The 22,306-nt window shown below is 35.6% G+C and overlaps 2 protein-coding genes across 2 annotated transcripts; one reads left to right on the top strand and one right to left on the bottom strand.

The window, feature by feature from the left end:
* Nucleotides 1-1,596: 1,596 nt before the first annotated feature.
* Nucleotides 1,597-10,572, top strand: LOC142542811 (adenine phosphoribosyltransferase 4-like). Its single transcript, XM_075649641.1, has 6 exons — nucleotides 1,597-1,831; nucleotides 1,981-2,091; nucleotides 3,996-4,088; nucleotides 4,416-4,565; nucleotides 5,605-5,663; nucleotides 10,307-10,572. Exons 1-6 carry the CDS (start codon nucleotides 1,750-1,752, stop codon nucleotides 10,358-10,360), a joined length of 549 nt encoding a protein of 182 aa, XP_075505756.1. The 5' UTR covers nucleotides 1,597-1,749; the 3' UTR covers nucleotides 10,361-10,572.
* A 2,064-nt stretch (nucleotides 10,573-12,636) lies between these two features.
* On the bottom strand, nucleotides 12,637-14,039 carry LOC142541495 (uncharacterized). The gene has a single exon (XM_075648025.1). The coding sequence runs from the start codon at nucleotides 13,653-13,655 to the stop codon at nucleotides 12,768-12,770; it is 888 nt and encodes a 295-aa protein (XP_075504140.1). The 5' UTR covers nucleotides 13,656-14,039; the 3' UTR covers nucleotides 12,637-12,767.
* Between the last annotated feature and the right edge of the window lie 8,267 nt (nucleotides 14,040-22,306).

The raw sequence follows: 22,306 nt of genomic DNA, 5'->3' as shown, positions 1-22,306 counted from the left end.
TGTAAATCAATCACACCAATTTTTCACATGAAAATCTTCAACTCCGAACCATATGTCTGCTCAGAAAAGCTCCAACAACTGCACAATGTTCTTCTCTCAATATTTCATATATATATTTCAACACTATCTTAACCTAATAATCTTCCCATAAAATCAATCATACAAATATGGAAACAAGAGTTTATTAGGAATAAAATTCTATTATAAATCAAAGATAATTTATCTAAGGATAAATACCAAAGATACATTATATAAAGATAATTACCAAGAATAAATTATCTAGGAATAAATCTATCAAGTGAAATTAGTCCAAAATTACAAAACCTTTAAATATAATATTTTCATATTATAAAATAACAAAATTAATTCTAAATACGATATTGCTTTCAAAACCAAATTATATGAATAGGAAAATGAAATAAAAGCAACAAGTTGCGTGCTAGCCATTACCATGTCATAATCATATATAAAACAACCGCATAATGCGATTACACAACAAGATGTTGTAATAATTAACTATTGAGTAGATATCTTGTGAGACGTTCTCACGAATCTTTATATGTAACATGAGTCAATTAAACCGATATTAACAATAAAAAGTAATACTCTTAGCATAAAAAGTAATATTTTTCATGGATGACCCAAATAAGAGATCCGTCTCACAAAATACGATCGTGAGACCGTCTCACACAAGTTTTCATCGTTGCTTTACGAACATATTCAACCAAAATATATTCGACAATTGAGCTACATTCTAAGAGCAAAATCAAGACTTTGAAAAATCCACTCAAACGGAGAAAGAGTAAAAAAGACAAAGACTTGATTTGAAAGGTTTTAACTGATCACTTAAATTCGAAGGTGGAAATGGATTTTAAAACGTGAAAGCTAAATTAATTACTTTTTTTTTCCCTAGTATCATAAAGTCATTAAATTAGAGCCTAATGAAGGATGGATTATCAAATATTACCCATCATTTAAAAAAGATTGAATTGGCAACAGAATATTGTTTAGATTTTCTGAAAGCAACTTGTGACATACCAAGAAAGAGATAGCCACGTTATGCAAAAACTAAAACAGGCAAAGATAAATCTTCCAAGATTTCCTATGTGTTGATTCCCAACTGTATGTCACACCATTCATTTTCTTTTTCTTTTTATTTATATATTTTTTTAAAAAATCAAACTTATAAAGTATGACATAACCAATGGAACACATCTGGTGTCGAAGAACATCCAGTGATTTCACATTTGTTACTTGTTATGTCATATCAGATGTAATAGAGAAGAGAAGAAAAGGACATGCAGGCTGTGGAGGACAACGTTTTCTATGATTTTTTTAATCAGATGGTAGCTTTCAGTACAAAGATAATAAAAACAATATACAGCAGCACACAAATCCCTCTGTTTATTTGTTTATTTAATTCATGGTGGCAATGAACTAATTTTTAGTTTCTGTTAATTCCAAATTTCGTGTTGCAGTGTGCAAAAAAGGTATAATATGTAGGTGAAGGGGCGGTAGGATATCAATCTAAAGTTGGAGGGGGAAAATGAAATAAACTCTACATTTTCACTCTCGCTTCTCTATAAATAATAATGGAAAGGCTTGAGCTTTTGCTCTCGCTTGTCATTCTCACTCTCTTCCCTCAGTTCCCACCCTTGAAATACCCACAAAAGCCAGGAGACTGAGATAAAAACAAAATACGCCCACACATTCATAGTTGTGGGTTGATTATTGTTGTTTCGGGGCACAATGTCAGCTTTCAAAGCCGATGATCCACGTATTCCTGCCATTCAATCGACAATCCGCGTTGTACCCAACTTCCCGAAGCCAGGTTTACGCATCTTTCGTGCGGTTCTGTTTTTTATTTGAATGGGTTTGTTTTCTTGGTGTTGTCCGAGAGCTTTTCCGGTTCAAGATTCCATTTTTCACCCGTTTCGTGGCGTGTTTTCTGATGATGTTTTTCTAATGGGGTTCTGCCAGGGATAATGTTTCAGGATATTACTACGCTTTTGCTCGACCCGAAGTCCTTCAAAGACACTGTTGATTTGTTCGTTGAGCGCTATAAAAGCAAAAACATTTCTGTCGTCGCTGGTACATGTTTGATTTTTGTCTTCTTTCATTTATTACCTGCGAATTTTACATTCCTTTCGCTTCTCTTACTGTTGTTTTTGCTGTGTGGTCCCATTTAGAACTAAAATTTTGCAGTTTCATCCACGGCGGGCAGAAATTTCTCTCTGGTTTTTGTTTGTCATCGAGTCAATCCACTCTAGCTGTAGGTCTTGTTCATTATAGTTTCGCTACATGAATGGATTGGAGTGGAAAGATACCTTAATGGAAGTTATTTTTGGAAGGTTAATGTCTGTATCTTTTTCCCTGATAAATGACAGCAAACTTCTGCAGTAAATAGTTGTGGAACTGGGTATTGGTAGGGGAAGTTTAATTGTTGACTACAATGGGGCTGTTTTGATGAATATTTATTTATTTATTATTTATTTCATGAACAATGAATACGAGAGGTTCAGAGTGATGAAATGGGGCATGAACTGCCTCAATCTTATTTGGAGATTAACGATTACATGGTTGTGGTTGTTGCTGTAGTGTGTGTTTCCACAACCCAAAATTTGGTAATAAGGGTGTAGGTCCCGGCAATGACGCGTTCATATTTTGTTTTATTCTATTTTGTTATATTCTATTTAATTTATTGTTGATTAATTCTTGCAATATCTTGGTGTGGTAATGGGGATGCACTGTTGGGTGTATTGCTTTCGAGCCTCAATACATGGGAATACAATATCATGATTGTTAAGTATGATTATATTTGAGTGGCATTGTGTTTTACTTAGAAACAATGATGATCAATTATTGGTGGAAAGATTGTTCAGGATGTCCAAAGTCCACTTTATTTAGTTGCCCCTTTGTCTCTTTCCACTGGTAATGGTTCCACTGTTATACAATGGTTGATGAAACTTTTATGTATTAACTTTTTAAAAGCAGCAATGAGTGATGCTACATTTCTTAGTTTTATCTTTTTCCGTTTTTCGCGATGTTGTCGATATGGATTCAAGTGAAAAAAGGTATGGTGTTATGATGTAATTAAGATTATCACACCCGTATTATTTTAAGGGTGTTTTCATTGACTATCTGTTACCTTTGTCATGATGTTATCATATGAAAACCGTCCACTTACCATGCATTATTTTATATAATACTCTGAGAACATTTATGTTTGTTGATGTTTTGTTCTGTTGGTTGGTAGACCCTTCCGTGTTGTACCCCATAGATTTTAATTAAGGCTGATCTACACCTATGCCTGCTCCTCCTTTCGTCTTTACATGCATCTACTGTTATTGTCAGCTTCTTACATTTGTGAAAGTTTCAGTCATTTCGGAATCTTAACTCACCAACTTTATGTGAACTGCACAGAAATTTAGTAGTTTTGTACTCAAAAGATACTACTAGTTGGTTGTATAGGCTTCTGTTAGTTGAATGTGTGTAGTATCTTGTCAGAAGCAAAAGCATGAAATAATAAAGAAAAGCATATTATTTTAGCTGCGCACTAGGGGGATTTACTAAATAATATTTTTAGATTAAGTAAACATGTTCATTTTTTTGGACTTCTTAGCTTTGTTAATAAATCAAGTGGACTTGTTAATATAAATAATTGATGTAGGCTAGCAAGTTCTGTATTGTTATAAAACTGTCTACTATCATTGATGCCCTGTCTGCAAAACATTTTTTTCTCTCTCGTGAGTTTTATATATTTGATGATAATATTTACAATCCTGCATTTACTTAATTATTCTAGCTAATGAGGGATCTTAAATGGTTAACCGCCAAATTAATGTATTAAAATGTGAAGTTTTTGGTAAAGTTCCAATTTGCTATCCATATTCTTCTCATTTTTTCGATCTTGATATCACTGCCATGTCTCTCTGCACTGACAATGGTGGCACATCTTTTTTGTCTCCTTTTTCATGTAAGTTTTTACCACTCAGGGATCGAGGCACGAGGATTTATATTTGGTCCTCCTATTGCATTAGCAATTGGAGCAAAGTTTGTCCCATTGAGAAAGCCAAAGAAACTGCCAGGTAATATTTCCAATATAGTTTCCTTGTGTTAGCAGAAGTACTTTACTGTGGCATATTCAATGGAATTGTTAGATTATTTGGTTAATGAAATAATGGACCTGATGTTATTTTTAGATGTTTTCTCGCTTGGACATCTGAATCCCCCCTGATAAAGTGCATGATTTTGGGTTGCTTAGTGCCTTTTAGATTTAAAACCATATTTTGTTAACTTACTTCATACTTCAAACTTACTGTGTACTTGTAACACACAATAATATTTGTAAGTTTTGGATCTTATCATAATAGTAGCTTCAATTTCCACTATATTATCATTATTTTTTATTACAGGTAAAGTTTTCAGGCAAGAGTACGACTTGGAATATGGAAGCGATTGTCTTGAGATGCATGTTGGAGCAGTGGAGCCCGGTGAGCTTGCCATAGTAGTCGACGATCTAATTGCAACAGGTGGCACACTTTGTGCAGCCATGAACTTATTAGGTACACTGCTATCTTGATCATGCTTATTTGTGGATTTGACATTATTTTGTATTTAAGACATCCACAAGTAAATTTCAACGTTCCCATGTGTCAACTTACTTTAACTCAATGTATATGCCCAATCCTTGCTTCATTGTTATTCAATAGATATTGAAGTATTCAATCTAGGTTGACCTGAGAGTTTTGGCTAGTGTATTGGGCATTAGGGTCAGTTTGTCCTCTTTCTGTTTTTCTTTTAGTTAAAACATGAGAATCCATGTCAGATTCTGAGTTACCTGGTTATAATAGAAGAATTTTTCCGAACCGTATATTTTCTCGTTTTTGTTTATAAAAAGATCAACTCCCTTGTAATAGGGCAAGGTCTTCGTTTTGGCTCAAAAAAAACTAGATATGGTTTATAGAAGTCAAACCACGTGATGGCTATGAACCAGGCATAATTTTTATAAGCCAGGTCCTATGCACGCCAAGTTAAATTTCGGCTAGAGTCCAATATATTTGATCAGGGGAAGAATTTAAGGAATGTTTTTCAAATGCTACCTATCAAGGGTGTATTTGAAATCTATTAACTTGATGTAGAGTGTATTTAACATTAATTTGAATTTTGTTCATCCAAACAGGCCAAGTAATTCGAAATAATGGATTTGATATCCAAGCACGACCTTTGTTCTTTTGAAATTTAATATATTATTTAAAATTTCTGAAAAAAAAGGTCATGCATAAAGTGTGTTTAATCACGTTCTATGCCATGAGAAGAAAGTAACAGTTAAACACAAGCATTTGCGTTATCACTGAGTCGATTTAGCTCTGAACTCAGGTTGGTTTGATTTGAGTTGTACACTTAAGTCCTGGAGAACACATTCTTTGTATCGACTAATGGTGTTGTCTAATTAGCATAATGTTGTGGTCGCTGCTTTCAACCTGCGTGTGTGATGAACATTCAGTTTGTCTGGATCTTACCATTCTCAAACATGATAACATTTTATCTCTTTGCATGAATTGTGCTTGGATTGATTTGAGTTGTGAAATTCTTGTTCATCAGAACGCGCTGGAGCTGAAGTGCTCGAATGTGCCTGTGTCATTGAGATACCAGGTCTCAAGGTAATTCTTCTACTTTCTCACTCAAGCTATGTTGGTTCAATATTCCATCCCAGATTCTTACTTTGAGGTTCAGGAGTTTTGGTCCCTAATGTTGGGAAATTGGGCATTTTACATCCTTGTCCTCATATGTCAATCCAATTCATATTGGTAATGTGCAACTCCTACAGCAAACATTTTCAACTTCTTCAACGTCGGGATTTATTTCTCGTTAGACTGAAAACAGCGCTAGCTTTTAAAGTTTCAAGTTTGTTGTGCGAAGATAGCAGCACTTTATATACGCACACAATTTTGCGATATCAAATCAAAGTTGCATATAAAATATATTCATCATGCACATAGTCTTCCCTCATTTCTTGTACTATCCTGCATCTTATCGCCAATTCCATGTCGACCACTTTCAAATTCGTCAATTGGGAATAAATCTTCTGCGGCTCTAACTTTTCTATGAGCTCTCACAGACCTCTTATCAATAATTTGTTCATCAGTATCTACTACAATAAGAAAATTGTGCAAAATGTAGTGGGCTACTAGCGTTTTCTTACTAGTGGGTTAACTTTATTTTAGGTTTCTAAAATTGAAGTCAGAAAAGAATTTTGATCCCCTCAATCTTATGCATGAAATAGTTTGTTACTACTTGACGTGACTGGGTAAAAATGGGTGCAAGATGCGTGAGCAATTTTACCGGGTCGGGTTATGCAAATAATGAGGGATGAGAGCACAGCGAGATGTGTCCAAACCATAAATTTTTCTCCCGAGAAAAGCTGGTGATGTCCTACAAACACGAAGATAACCACGTGAATGGGCGTCGAAAAGATTTTCGGTATGGCCACTCCAATGCTAAAGTTAGCAGGTGAACGAAAAAACTAATGTAGTAAAGAGAATGGTGTATAAGTGATTTATATTCTAGAGGATAAATGATATGGGCAAAGATATATGTCAATTAATGTCTTAATGTTTAAACAAACATGATATTTATAGGAAAAAAAATCAATGAAGACTTTGTTTTCAGTGTTCACTTATTAATTATAATAAGATGGTTGTCCGTACCCTGTTTTTCTTACACGCCAAACTGTCCCTTTCGCCTTGTCAAATCCATGCGATTTTGTCAGTAATGACTACCAAGATAAAGTATCACATACTTGTGCACTCGAGTGGGATGCTATTATCGAGGTAACCCTTGTAGAAGGCTATCACCCGGGAACTCGTCTGGAAGCCCGGGCTTCAGGTAAACCGGGGGATGATGTCTCGGGCATTCATTTGCCCGACTATTTGTCGGATTGGCCCAAAACTTATCATGACCTGATCCATGACCTGGGATCACCTAATACTCATGACCTGGGCCTCGTGGGGGTATCACCACTTCCTCTCTAAATAGTCGGGCTAGAGGCTTTCTCGTTGTCCTGATCACTCTCTTGTTCCCGGTCATGGAAAATTTTTGTTGTTTCACATTCTCAAGCAGGTAAGACTGATGTCATGATGACATGTGCCCACATCTCAACAAGCTTCTAATTTTACTAAATTTTCAAATGATTTGAAAGGACCCTCCCAACGAGGTTCTAATTTCCCACATCTCCAGCTGGATTCACTTTCTTCTTAACTAAATCCCCAATCTGAAAATCTTGTATCCGGAAGCATTTATTATATGACTGTATGACCGGCCTCGATAAGCCTCCAACCAGATCATCGCTCTTTCTCTCTTCTCTTTCAACAAATTTAATTTCATTGCCCTAGTTTGATAATTGTTATCTGAGTAAGATTCTACCGGGGAGAATATTGCCCAATATCTACGGGTAATACTACCTCAGAACTATAAACAAGATTGAAAGAAGTTTCTTGAGTTGTCATTCGTGTTGTAGTCCTGTATGCCCAGAGAAAACTAGGCAGCTCTTCCACCCAGTCTTTGCCTTTTTCTTGCAGTCGAGTTTTTAAAACTTGCACAATAATTATGTTTGTCACCTCAGTCTGCCTATTTGCTTGAGGGTAGGCAACTGAGGTGAAAGACTGATTTATCTTCATTATTTGGCACCAGGATGATATTTTTTTCCTTAAAATTGCCTTATGTTATCTGAGATTAATCTTCTGGGGATCCCGAATCGACAAACAATATTCTTCCATAGAAACTTCAACACAATAATTTTAGCCAGAGGCTCGACCTTCACCCATTTGGAGAAGTAATCTACTGCCACCATGAGAAATTTCTTTTGAGCTCGAGCTACTGGGAAATGACCAACAATAACCATGTCTCATTGATCGAAAGGACATGATGCCCAAATAGGCTTCATCGGAGTGGTCGGGCTGTGCTGAAAGTTGGAATGATGCTGACATCCTTCACATGCTCGAATCACTCGAAAAAAGTCTTGGCTTATGCTGGGCCACCAAAATCCAGCCAACATTGCTTTTCATCCAACGTCGTTCCCCCAAAATGTTCCCCACAACACCCCTCATGTATTTCCCGGAGGACATACTCTACTTCTTCCTTGACTAAACATTTTAATAAAGGCCCTTGGCATGATCTCATGTACAAAATATTATTCAAAAGAACGAAACATGAGAGCTTGTTTTCTGATCTTCCGAGCTTGGGCTTGGTCTTCAGGTAATTTTTCATGAGTTATGAATTCAATAAGAGGTGTCATCCATGAATTTTCCCGGGTTGGCGGCACATCTTCATTGTTAGAGAGAACCAGCCAGGTGAAATGTAATACTTCCCGGGTGCTGACATCAAACAAGGAGGCAGCCATTTTTGCCAGAGTATTTGCTTCACCATTCTCATCTCGGGGTATTTGTTCAATGCTCCAATCAACTAGGGATGTTGCCTGGGTTATAATGAGTTTCAACTATTTGAGCATCTTTTCATCATTGGTTTCATAAACTCCTTTTATTTGTCAGGTGGCCAACTGCAAGTCCGAGTAAAGAACGACTCGGGAGGCTCCGATCTCCTAGGCAGCTCGTATGCCAGCGAGGACAGCCTCGTATTTTGCTTCATTGTTAGTGACCCGAGAATCGATTCTCAGGGCCAACTTAATTTTTCTCCGAGGATGCTATCAACATCACCCCAACTCCGCATCCAGCCAGACATGCTGCTCCATCTACGAACACTTTCCATACTTCTTCTTCGCCCGTCTGAATCATTTCTGAAAGAAAATCTGACAGGGCTTGTGCTTTAATGGCAATCCGAGGCCTATACTCAATATTGTGCTCCCCTAGCTCCATTGTCCACTTTACCATCCTTCCCGAGACCTCAGGGTGAGTCGTTATCCTCTCCAAAGGGCTGTTGGTGAGAACAACGATTGGATAAGAGAGAAAATAGGGCCTCAACTTCCGAGCAGTCATTACCAAGGCTAAAGCTATTTTCTCTACTTCACTGTATATGAGCTCAGCTCCTTTGAGAGCGTGGTTGACATAATATACATGCTTCCTGTTTGGAATTCTCCTACTAGATAAGCACAGAACTGAGAGCGTACTCCGTGGTGGATAAGTAAATAAATAATTTCTCCCCGGGCTCGGGCTTTACCAAAATTGGAAGGTCTGCTAGATGATTCTTGAGATCCATGAATGCTTGTTCACACTTTTCATCCCAGCCAAATTTCTGAGACTTCTGTAAGAGCTGAAAGAAAGGATAACTCCTGTGCGCAGACTGAGAGATGAATCGGGAAAGAGCGACAATTCTTCCAGTTAACTTTTGTACCTCACGGATAGATCGAGGGGAGGGCATAATTTTCAGGGTTTACTTCAATTCCACGATCTGTAACTAGGAAACCCAAAAACTTCCCACTTTTTACCCCAAAGATGCATTTGGCCGGGTTGAGCTTAATCTCATACTGTAGAAGCGTAGCAAATGTCTCTTCCAAGTCGGGAATAAAACAGGAAATCTCTCGGGACTTGGCCAGGATGTCATCTACATAAACTTCAATGTTCTTGCCTAACTGCTTCATGAAGACCCGGTTCATTAGGCGCTGATACGTTGCTCCGACATTTTTCAATTCGAAAGGTATGATCACATAGCAAAATGTGCCTCCAGACGTAATAAAACTGGCTTTGTCTTGATCCGCTTTAGCCATAAAACAGAGCAACTCGAAACCAGAAGTGAAATCCACCAGCTGATCGATCCGGGGAAGAGGATAACAATTCTTAAGACAAGCTTTATTGAGATCCCTGAAATCCACGCACATTCTCCATTTCCCCATAGTTTTGGGAACCAACACCACATTCGAGAGCAATGTAAGAAATTGTATCTCTTGAATGTGCTCGGCTTGCAACAATTCCCGAACTTGTGCGTCAATCACCTTGTCTTTTTCCGGACCAAAGTGCCTCATTTTCTACTTCACAGGTCGGGCTCTTAGGATGATGCTCAACCTATGTTTGGACACCAGGGGTGAAATCCCGACCAGTTCCTATTGTGACCAAGCAAAAACATTAATGTTCGGTTGTTTCTGGTTCATGTTTGACCCTTACCTTTTTTTAAAAAAAAAATGATAATAATTTCGAATTTAATTAAAAAGAATATTTAACAAGAAATTTTAAAAATGAATAAAATTTCACAACTATAAAAAAATTTATAATAACAACTTAAATTTGAAAGTTAAATCATATCGATATATGTTATGCATCGTTCATGTTATTCATTCCTTGAATTTCTATTTTAGGGACGGGAGCGGTTAAATGGGAAGCCGGTTTATGTCCTTGTGGAGTCACAATAGAACTTTTTCCGCTGCTCTATTGATTGGGCTGTCGCTTGGAAATCTTCCCTTTCCCCATTTCATTTCTCCATGATTATTCATATGCCAGAGTAGGTATTTGTGGGTAAAATGTTTGTTTGAAATGTTGCTTATGTATTAATGATACATCCATGTTCTTTTATTCTGAGGCATATGTCTCAATTATGAGGTTCAAGTCCAATCATTTCTTGTTTCCAACACTGTTCCTATTTGTATATAGTTCTATGCTAAAATGTACTGGGAGTTTGACACAAGTGAAATAAGCACTATATTAAATTATAATCTGTTTGCTAAAATCAAAGAAATTTAAAAGATTGTCTGCAGAGACGGTGCCAAAGTATCATTAGTTAGATGGTCATGATACAAAAGAAATACCTGTGTTGTAAAAAAAACAGGTTCGGATGGGGTGAAATGTCTTGTTTGTATTTTCAAGCATGTGTATCGGCGCACCACATTCCGTGCTCAAAAGATACCAAATCTAGCGTAGTAGTACTATTTCATCACATGTCGGGTAAGAAGAAATGTCGATTTCATGACAATAACTCCACGTTACTATTTTATATTTTCTGTTAAAATTTGGGAAAAACATTGTCATTTTATATTTAGATTTGTATGGCAAAAATATTATGGTAAAATTTTAAATTTTTAGTTGTTTTTTTAAAAATAAATTTTTTGGTTTATGTAAAAAAAAATGTTTTTTATTTAGATTTTTTAAGATAAATCAAAATTCTACAACATAAAAAAAAGTCAAACAAAAAACTTGTGTGAAACAGTCTCACGGGTCGTATTTTATGAGACAGATCTCTTATTTAAGCCATCCATGAAAAATTATTACTTCTTACGCTAATAGTATTACTTTTTATTGTGAATATCGGTAGGGTTGGTTCGTTTCACAGATAAAAATTCGTGAAATCGTCTCACAAGAGACATACTCAAAAAAGTTAGGCAAAAACTTGTGTGAGACGATTTCACGGGTCGTTTTTTGTGAGACGAATATCTTATTTGGATCATCTATAAAAAAAATATTACTTTTTATGCTAAGAGTGTTACTTTTTATTGTGAATATCGGTATGGTTGACTCGTTTCATAAATAAAAATTTGTGAGACCGTCTCACAAGAGACCTACTCAAAAAGTTAATAGAAGGGTAAATTTACCTCATATTTGTTAATTAGATAAGATAGTGTTATGAACATAAATGTAAATAAAACTCTCTTGTGTTACAAGACTATGTTATATATAATTAACAGGACATGACTATATAAAAATAAATTCGTAACTTCTTCATCGATAAAATAAAATTCAAATTATTAGCTGGTCAACAACAACGAATAATCCAATCGGACAAAATTAGGAGTCTGAAAATGATTATTGTATTGAACTATTATAATAAAAATTACAATAGAGATATGAATATAACTTAATTTTGTTTTTTAAATAAAAAAAATCAGAATAAATCCCACACTTGTATTTCGATCAATAGCCACAAGAAAATAAGATAATTGTCAACTATTATTCATGCATATCTAGTTATTAAGTCGTTATTTGACAACTTAATTAATTGTTTACCATATATAATATCATATAAAATAATCCCAATGGATGTTTCATAGGGATGTTCCAACAGTATAAAAATAAAATTTGAACAATTCGGAGACCAAAAAAACTCACCACTTGCAAATCGATATTCTAGTCTAAAGATTTTGATGCACATGGCAAATAATTGCCGGCAGAAATATGGAGATTCTGTTATAAACGAACCGAGTTCTATACCCGGAGGAAATCTTCCGTGAGATTGTCTTACTGTCTCACAAATCTTTATCTGTGAGACGAGTCAACTCTAAGGATATTCACAATAAAAAATAATAATCTTAACATACAAAGTAATACTTTTTCATGGATGACTCAAAAAATAGATCCGTCTTACAAAATCTAACCCGTGAGACCGTCTCACACAAATTTTTACCTTGTTTGAATAAAATAATTGACAGATCATCTCACTGTAAGATAAAAAAAATTACTGATAAATTCTATTTTTTTGTTTTTAGTTGATATATCAATCTATCGTCTTATACTAAACCAAAACGAAATATCTACTCACCCCATTGTATGGTAATCCCCTTCATCAATTGTGTCAGATAATCCAGAAAGTTAAATTTGGATGCAATAATTGCTAATATTTGGCTTTATTACAGACGTTAAATTTTTATGGGGTTGAGAAGAAAACATGTACAATATACAGAATATAATCTTGCAAAAATTGAGATAAAAAATCAAACTTTATATTAATTTCTTCGAAATACAATCTTTCTCTCACCGCAAGAATTGATCTGAAACAGAGCAAAGTGAGAACTGAACTTACAAATGAAGTTAGTTTTTTTTTTTTTTTTTTTACAATTTGTAGATGATAAGAAAGCAGGGTAATAAGGCGCGTGAATCAAACACAAGTAATCCACCGGTTTCCCCACTTACCGAATCGAATCTGTTTCCCCCGTCGATCAAAGACTCATAATCCAGTTGCTTGCGGACCCGACCCGCTATGACCCGGCATACAAGCATGGCCCGCCTCCCCCCTCCGCCTCCCGCACTCTCATGAGCCACTCCGCTGCCAGAAAATGTGCAAACGGCAGCAGCCCCTTTGCCGCCGTGGAAAGCCCATAAAATGTCGCTTCCGCCCACGCACGTGCCGCCGGGAGCGGTTGTGCCCAGGCAGTAAAATCTCATCATTTCATTCCCATCGGCTACGGATCGCGCGTGGTCCTCACGACCGTCGCCACCCACGGTGCTGCAGCTTGCTCTGCATTTCACCACCTCTCTGTATTCCTCGAACCGGGCTATAGTACGTGTCAAATTGTGGATCTTGAACACCATTTCGACCCGACTTGAGAAATGCTTGTCCCCCCAGCTGGTGTGGAATATTATCTCCACCACATTACGCGAGGCGTGGCCTTCGGGTAGCTCTGTGAGAGATGGAAAAAACGATGACTCGGTGCTGCTGGGACGCGTCCTATCAGGGGGATGTAAACCGGGTTCTGGATTTCTCGCGACGGGTCTTCTCGGTGGCGGTGTCTGAGGTCGTCTCTTCTGTCGCTTGAGCATCTTGGATTTTGATTGTTTGGTGATTTCGACAACGTCTCTGAGATTCCGAACGCTGTTTTTGCAACTGGAAGAGTTGGACAACAAATGGGAGTGAGTTTTGGTGCTTGAACTCCGGTGATGGACGACGTCGTCTAACGCTTTCGATTTGCAATGCAAAGATTTCATCCATTTAGTCGCCATCTCCGACCTAACTTTGAAAGAACGTACCCGACTCTTTTACCTTTCACCGGACCCCTTCTAACTCACTCTCTCTCCACATATACATGTATATATACATACACTAGTGTGTAAGAATATCACTGGTTATTAATGTGTTTGATACGATAATATGTAATTACTGCGGGACAGTGTGTGAAAAGTGGACGGAGGAGAGTTACAGTGGAAAAAGAATGCAATGCAGTAGACCAAGGTAATACCATATGGGATTTGGATGCAAATCCTACTATATGGGAGCAACCAGACTGCGGAACTGTCAACTGCGCGAGATTTACCAAAATGTCCTTGTGACTCTGCCTTGGAAGGCCGGTGCGTTTGCTTTGTGTATGTATACGTGTAATGTGCAATGATAGGTAAAATACACAGAAGGTGTGAAAATTCTAACTACTTAATTTAACTAGCTTAACTGTATATAATCTAGAGTTTTACAAATATGTGTTTAATTATTTTATTGCACGATTATTGCATGAACATACGATTTATTTCTTGGTTTATTAAAGTTTCATTCATAAGAGTTTTTAATAATTTTTGGCACTCGAACGAGGAATGGAAACCAAAGATAATTAAAGAAAAATATTTCTATTAAATAATTACTTTTAGTTATTTAATATATGATGAAATTAATTGAGATTTTCAAAAATGAGCCTTGGTAGAATATTTTTACTCGTCGGGTCATATTTTAAACTAGTATGTAAAATTTAGCAAGTCGGGGCACGTTTTGTGGGTTCAGACGATATTTTCAAAAACACACCTAAACGAAATATTTTTCGAGAATGTTTTTGGGCTTAATGGGAGTATTTTATTACGTAATGGACCTAAAATCCTTTTAACATTTTTAATTTTAATTAAGAGCTCATTAATACTTAATATTATAAGTTAATCTCCTTAATTGAACTCTAAACCTAATTTATACATGTTGGCCGCCCCCTCCCTCATTCAGCAGCAGCACCCTCTCGAAAAATACAACAGCCCTTTGAGTTTCTCTCTAGTTTTTCAAAGAAATCCTCCCCCTTCGCTCTGGTGCACGTTCTACACGAATTACTCAAGAGTTTCGAGCGTTTAATCGCAAAAGCACGCCTTAAATCCTTTTTCTTTTCATTCACACTATTATATGCTGATGTGTGTGTGTTTGCATTAGGAATGCATAGAAATATTATGTTATATAATTTTTGGCATAGTTTTGTCCCGGAATATGCATACGTTTGACATGTACTCACGTTTCTTCTTGACTTTCGTGCAAGGGCTGCTAGATACAAGCTTTTAAGGACCGTGTACGCCGAGATCTAAGGTGTCAAGGTGCTAGAGTCGAGAGTTAGTCGAGTTATGGTGGGGGCCGATCCGGTCTCTACAAGTGCTAGAGTTTATGGTTGAGCGGGTGAGGAGAAAAAGGGAGCACGGCCAGGAGGGGCTGAACCAGACCATGATATGGTCCAGGAGGGTCCAAACCGAGGCCTAGGGGAGGTCCATGCATGGCTAGCCTCGGGTAGAAGGGAGTCCAAGAACTTGGAGTCGATCTAGGACGAAACGGTGACTAAATAGGCTGTTTTCTTGAGGTACCGAGGGGTGCGCGTGCATGGGGCCGAGGGCAGTGCTTAGGTCGGTCTATAAGGGTCCCCAGGTGGGCTAGGAGTGGTTGCATGATTTTTAAGGAAATATGAAAATATGATGCATGTTTGATTTTAAAGAAATTTACGTATATGCATGATTTTTATAAGTGATGAATATGATATGTTTTGAAGGATAGTAGTTGGTTGTGACTAATATGAACACAAACACGAACATGTAAGACCAAGACTCAGTGGATGGGTAAAAATGTCGTTGATATCCCCGCCATCGGGTACTACGGTTATACATATATGGATCCATCGATTAGAGCTGATACGAAGGTCTCAACTAATTATCTGAATTCAAATAAAGAAAATGAACACATATATGTTGATATGATGAGACACGTTTTGGACATGTTATGCTTTGACACGATATGATTAAGTTCATGTTTTTAATATCATGAAATGTATGTTAATTACAGTACTTTTCACTGTTGAATGTTATGTATATGTACTTGTTATAATGTTACATGTGTGTTGGGTCTTTAGACTCACTATGTGTAAATGATGCAGGTGAGCATATCGTTGAGGAGTCTGGAGGCGCCGAAGACTGAGTAGGCGGAGTTGGATGTGCGCACGTTAACCCGATGACCATATTTTCCGCATATTATGTTTATGAGTTAGGATTAAACATGTATATTTTCATATACTTACGTTTTTACATGTCGATGTTTTGTCAGGATTTTTGCTTGCTTCTCATGTGTTTTATTTTATACGAACGTCTAGAGTTTGACGATTTCTCTTATTTTAACTATAATATTTTTACCAGTAGTTGAATACTTTTATTTTAAAACGTGTGATTGACAGCTGTTATTGCATGCATGCATTTATATGTATTTTCGAAAATTAGTTTTTTTTAAAAAAAATTATAGCAGTATTTTAAGTAGTAGACATTTTAATACAAATTTATCCTTATTTAATTTATTCCAAAAAACTGTGAAATTCCTTAATATATATTATTCAAATATTTGAAATTAATATAGAAAAACTTCAGCAGTGTATCATATATATATATTCAGATGGCACACGTTTTAGATAAATGTGTTGAAAAGGACATCAATGGGAGAAGGGACCAAATAGCTGGCGATCTCCAATTTATACGATTTGATTGAGTACCTGATCATAATGTTACGTGTTTCGTTGGTTTTGGAGGATTTATTACTTTCCAAAATTACATTTTTATCTCAATAAATATACAAAAGAAGGCATGATTTCCACGATTAGTTTCACTTAAAAATTGAAAACGAAACTTTGAAAATTAATTGATATCCTGGAATTTGGTGAGCTTGAGATTGACATGGCTTCCAAATATCCTTGAGAAGTTAATATATTTTCAGTCAAAAATTCCAAGGTAACCCTGGAATCACGGCTTGACTGCGGATTCACTAAATATGTGGAAATTTAGAATAGTAGGTCTCAGAGACGATATCACATATTTATATGACAAAAATTTGTTTGAGATGATATCACGAATCGTATTTTGTGAGACAGATCTCTTATTTGGGTCATCCATGAAAAATATTACTTTTTATGCTGAGAGTATTATTTTTCCTTGTGAATATCGATAGGGTTGACCCGTCTCACAGATAAAGATTCATGAGGTCGTCTCATAAGATACCTAGTCTATTTATATTCGTAAGATGAGTCAATTCTATCAATATTTACAATAAATTAATAATTTTCATGGGTGATCCAAATAAAATATTTATATCACAAAATTGACCCGTAAAATCGTCAGATATGAGTTTTTGTTAATTTAGAAACTAGTTTTTTTTATTGTTCAATAACACATTTTTATTTATTTTTATTTTTATCTTGTTTTATAATCAGTTGAGTGAAATGGTAGGCGAAAAACGTTAAAACCAATTGGTGGACACGTGAGTACGTACGTAAACGAAGTCAACAAAATAAATGAGGTGCGAGCGACAGTTATCTATCTATGAATGGAAATGGACTACACAATTTCGTGCATTTGAGGTAAATTGTGAATAAGTGACATGACTTATTCTTGATTCATTTTTGACTCCTTTGTTCACCATAATTATGCACTTAACTCGGTGATATTATATATATATAATAATAACTATATTTTCAAAGTTCTAAAATCTTAAATTGTTTCGTCGTTTCGTCTCAATCGTTGGTTGAATGTTAAAAGTCTTGACTTCACTATTTCCCACCATATCAAACTATCAACATTCATAACACTTAAATTTCATCTCCATCTGCATTCATAACCCTAGTTTCAACGTTTGATTTAGGGATGATATTATGGGTGTTGATTGTTCGATTTGAGGGCACAAAATGAAGACACATGGTCCTCACGTCGTTGGTTGTCAACTCTTAACGCTCAACTAACGTCGGGGATGAAATTAGTGTTGGGACATGGTGTTCTCGCACCCAAGTTGCAGCGGAAGTTTAAAATTTTTCTTGGGCGTCGTGTGTTTAAAAACATTCATAGGATATTTAAGATTATACATTTGTGTTTTTAACGCTGGACTCCAAACTATTCCAGATATTACGCGGAGATAGTCATTCTTGTAAATCACTACGAACGGATCTTCTCCTTTGATCGCCTAATTAGATTCACGATCGAAAACTTTGTTCCTCACTTGGATTGCACTAGAAATCGCAAGCGATTTGTTCGTTGAGATTGTAGCCTCAGAATTTTCAAAATCTCGAGACGGTACAGCGACGGCGGCGCAATGATAGGATAACAAGGAAGGCCGAAAATATTTCTTTCAAATATGAAAACAGTGGCCGAGAGTTTTTCAAAGTGGGGGAAATTAATTGATTCATAATTAATCATTATCCAAGCTAATCAAATCATTACCCAAAATTAATTGCATGATTTCGATTTGCTTTAACTCAACATGGCCGTGGGTTTGCTTCAAGGAAAGGGAAGGAATTTTGTTTTTTATGGGGAAAAAAAATCTTTTTTGAATTATGTCTTTTGATGGTGTATTTATAAAGTGAGACTCCTAATCAAATTAGGATATCATCTCCCACAATGACTCTATATTTTCATTATAATTAAATTCTCATATTATTAATATATAACAAATTTATCAACTTTTGATAATACATGATATGTTAATATCATATATACATATATTTTATATCACCATATAAAATGTATATATATGTATTAATTAAATTAAATAACAATGATTTAATTTATATAATTAACTCATATGTTGATTTAATCCTAGACTCCTCTAGAATATGTATAGAATTTGTACAGTGCTAGTAGTCACTACTACTAGTACAATTATTTAATAAATAAATTCTCAATTCACTAAATAAATGATTCCGAACTCATTATAACCTATATCGACGATCCGAGAGCGTCGATGTACTAAGGATATAAATCTTGTTCATATAATGAAAAACGAAAATTTCGAAAAACAAAATTTTTCACTTACCATATTGGGCAGCTGCCAGTTTTAGTGAGCCCCTTTCACAAAACATGCAGTTTAACTCTCTTTCTTTATTTAGCAACCATGCCAACTTCCATTTCTTCCATCATATGGAATCGGCTAATAAACTCCTTTATAAGCTTCCTGTTTGATCTCCATCAAACTATAGTCGTCAAATTTCAACTCCATGAAATATGACTATCTCAACGGGAACACATAATATGATGCTTGTGTTGTCACGCCCCAGGACGGGGGTTGGTTGACACCGACGTTGCTCTCAAATTTACATTCGAAAACAACAAGCCTCAGAAGTATAAAATTCAGAAACCAGTCTTTTATTCATAATACTGAATATTCAATGTCTGATACAACTCAATTAATAATGTTTTACAGCGGAAATGTAAAACCAGAATTTCAATATCTAAATAGATGCAGCGGAATTTAAAATATAAATCAGAACTGAGAACAACAATCTTCATCACCAGCCCCAAAATTGAATCTGCTCTTCTTATTCTAACTTTTCTTCCTCGTTCTGATCTGAGATGGGTTTGGTGGGTGACTGATATGATTTTCACTCAGTAAGCAGGGGCGGGAATAACTCCTAGTTTTCGAAATCATTTTCAACAGAAACAGTAATACAATAATATACAGAAACTCATCTTTTCATAACAGAAACTAGAATTCAGAAATCACAGGTTTCAGAACAGAAATCAGAATTAGTAAGCACTGAGCACGTTAGTGAATTTCATGGCTAAACTGATATCAGTCCCCTATATGTTCTCTCCTCTAAGGGGTGATGCCAGAATCAGAATCAGAATTCAGAAATGTTCAGAATATATATTCCTACCATTAGTTCACTAGGGAGTTTCAATGCTTCAAAATCATATATCAGAAGTACACATACAGAAACTGTACTTTAAAACAGAATTATCAAACTGATTTCAAGATATTTATATATAAGCCCACTTACTTGTGATTTGCTATAAAGTTTCGGTTGAAGTCTACTGGAATTTGGCTGCTCTCGCTACTGGATTTTACTGCTTGACAAAGGCACTCTCTCTTAACTCGAAATTTAAGTGATAATCTCAAAGCTTGTGTAACCCATTTCAGAGACTTGAGGGTGTTATTTATAGGCCAAAAAATCTGACTGTTAGTTTCCTATTAATGACCATAATCTGCCATTAACAGCCTTTATTCCATGTTAATGTTTCAGTTACAAGTCTAAGCTGAATCAGTAACTGTCTGCTGGAATTCGCTCTTCTGCTGCTGGATTCTGTCTGCTGGAAAGATACCAGCTTCTGAAATAATAGCTTCTGCTGGAAATCCGTCTGCTGGAAAATATCATCTTCTGAATTATTGACTGTTGCTGGAATTGTTAGCTGCTGGGAATTCGGTTCTCACATGTGTGACTCTCAATGGTTCAGGGATACAGCTAGCTGTGGGTTCACATCTCCATGTGATTCAAAATAACATTTATTCTTATTCGGGTTTACCCTAGTTAATCACATTCTTTTAATCAACTCCTTGATCAAGAATGTCAGAACTCATTTCTGATTGCACCCATCGGATCATGGTAAGAGCGTCTAATAGCATCGTCCCATGATCCCCTAGGTATCATTGATAGTGCCTGCAAGAATCTTTAGTCATGGTTAGTGTAGAATACGGCCCCTTCAACACATATATCCCGATCAAATTTACAACCATTGGTATATCGAGAGTTACATATGAATTCGATAACGATGCAATTTATCTTTGAGTGCTAATAGTCGCATAATATGCGCAACTAGGTAAACGCCTTTCCCTAAAGCACATTTCTTTCTCTAGCCAGAGACTATTTGCACTATCAACTCATCAGATCACATATGATATCTTCACCCAGAGACGAACGGTGAATCCCCGACTACACTGCATTTGCTCATATTTATTTCGAAAATACACACAACCTCGCCACCTGATGACCCTCAATGGAGTCGGTAAACGGATTGAAGTGCATGCTAATACGTATAGCCCCTACATTGTCCAGGGTCAGAAGACTAATGTTGTACAACCATAACTGCGGACTATTCCACTCGATAAGTGAGAACCACTTGGATAGTTCGAGAGAGTGTTGTTCAGTGCATCATCATATGACCACCCATCCGTGTGAATGGACATCTCCATGCCCTTGCCAATGAGACATGGCGTTTACACCACATATGCTAGTATCAATCTCGAGCGACCTTTATCCTTGTTTTAGGCGGCTGAAGTCGACTAGGAACATGTTTAAAATATATGGTACACTTTCTAATGAGTTTCATGATCTTGTTGTATATTCAAGGACTTTATCTATGCAGCTTGCATGTGTATACAAATAAAGTATAATGCCACAATCGAATAAAATCATAAAATACTATTAAAATAAATATTGTTTTTACATCAGAGTCAATAAAACTGGAGCCACAAATTGGCTTGACGGACACCTACTCTAACAATTAGGACACAATCTAAAACGTGAAGAATATAATTAGTACACACAAAACTATGGAATATGAACAAACTTAAGAGATGCATTGTCCCTTAAAGTCTTTATTTCTCACTTATGCTAATTCATGGGAGGAGAGGATATTTTTATCGACACCTCAAAAATTTATAGGGATTTTTAACTTATTTTTCATGAGTTTTTTTATTTACCATGTTTTTTTCATAGAGAAGTTATAATCATTTCAATTGTATTTCACCATCTGGTATGGAAATGTTTAAAAATCATCAGATCACACTACAAAAAGCTCACCCCATTAGCAATTAGTCAATGACCAAAACTGTTGCTAGTAGAGTTAGCGACGGTTTTGAGAATCATTGATAAAGTCATCGTCAGTTATTCCAATGACGGTGTTATAGTAAATCTTTGCTAAAATAACAATGATTTTCTTATAGATAACCCTTGCTATTTAATGACAGTTTTACAAAAACCATTGCTAAACCGATCAATACAACATGTACTTGTCCAGGTTTAGTGATGGTTTTTAAATTTTTTTTTTAACTTTTGCAAAACCAAACCAATGAACTGGAACTAGTTCGGATTCAGCAACAGTTTCCCAAAAAAATTGATAATTTTAGCAATGGTTTTTTTTTTTAAAAAAAAAACATCCATAACCGTATCAAAAAAATTATTAATTTTAAATTAAATATTGGCTTAAGATTTTGATATTTTAAAAAATATTTCAATTAATTTATTTGTATGAAAATTATTTAAATTTTTTTTGGTAAATTATAATTTATATTTTTTAGCGAAATTGTTATTTATAAATAAAATTTTCAAATGATAACAGTATCAATAAAAATAACTATAACACTAATAAACAAACAACCATATCAACAATACATCTATATTATTATTATTGAACTTACATGAATAAAAAATTTAACACACTATGTCTATTATTATATATATACAACATGCAAATCACATAAAAATCTAAAAATAATACATCTAACACAAAGCTCTATATATTTAACAAGCTGGATCTGCGTTAATCTAACAAGTCGGATCTGTGTTAATATGAAAAAAAAACATGAAAACATATATTAATATATTTTTTTAATACATAAAATT

The sequence above is a fragment of the Primulina tabacum genome, chromosome 4 (assembly GCF_025594145.1).
Source record: "Primulina tabacum isolate GXHZ01 chromosome 4, ASM2559414v2, whole genome shotgun sequence".
In the NCBI taxonomy this organism is placed as follows: Eukaryota; Viridiplantae; Streptophyta; class Magnoliopsida; order Lamiales; family Gesneriaceae; genus Primulina; species Primulina tabacum.
Note: the sequence above shows the minus strand (reverse complement) of the source record. Positions and strands in the feature narration are given on the sequence as shown.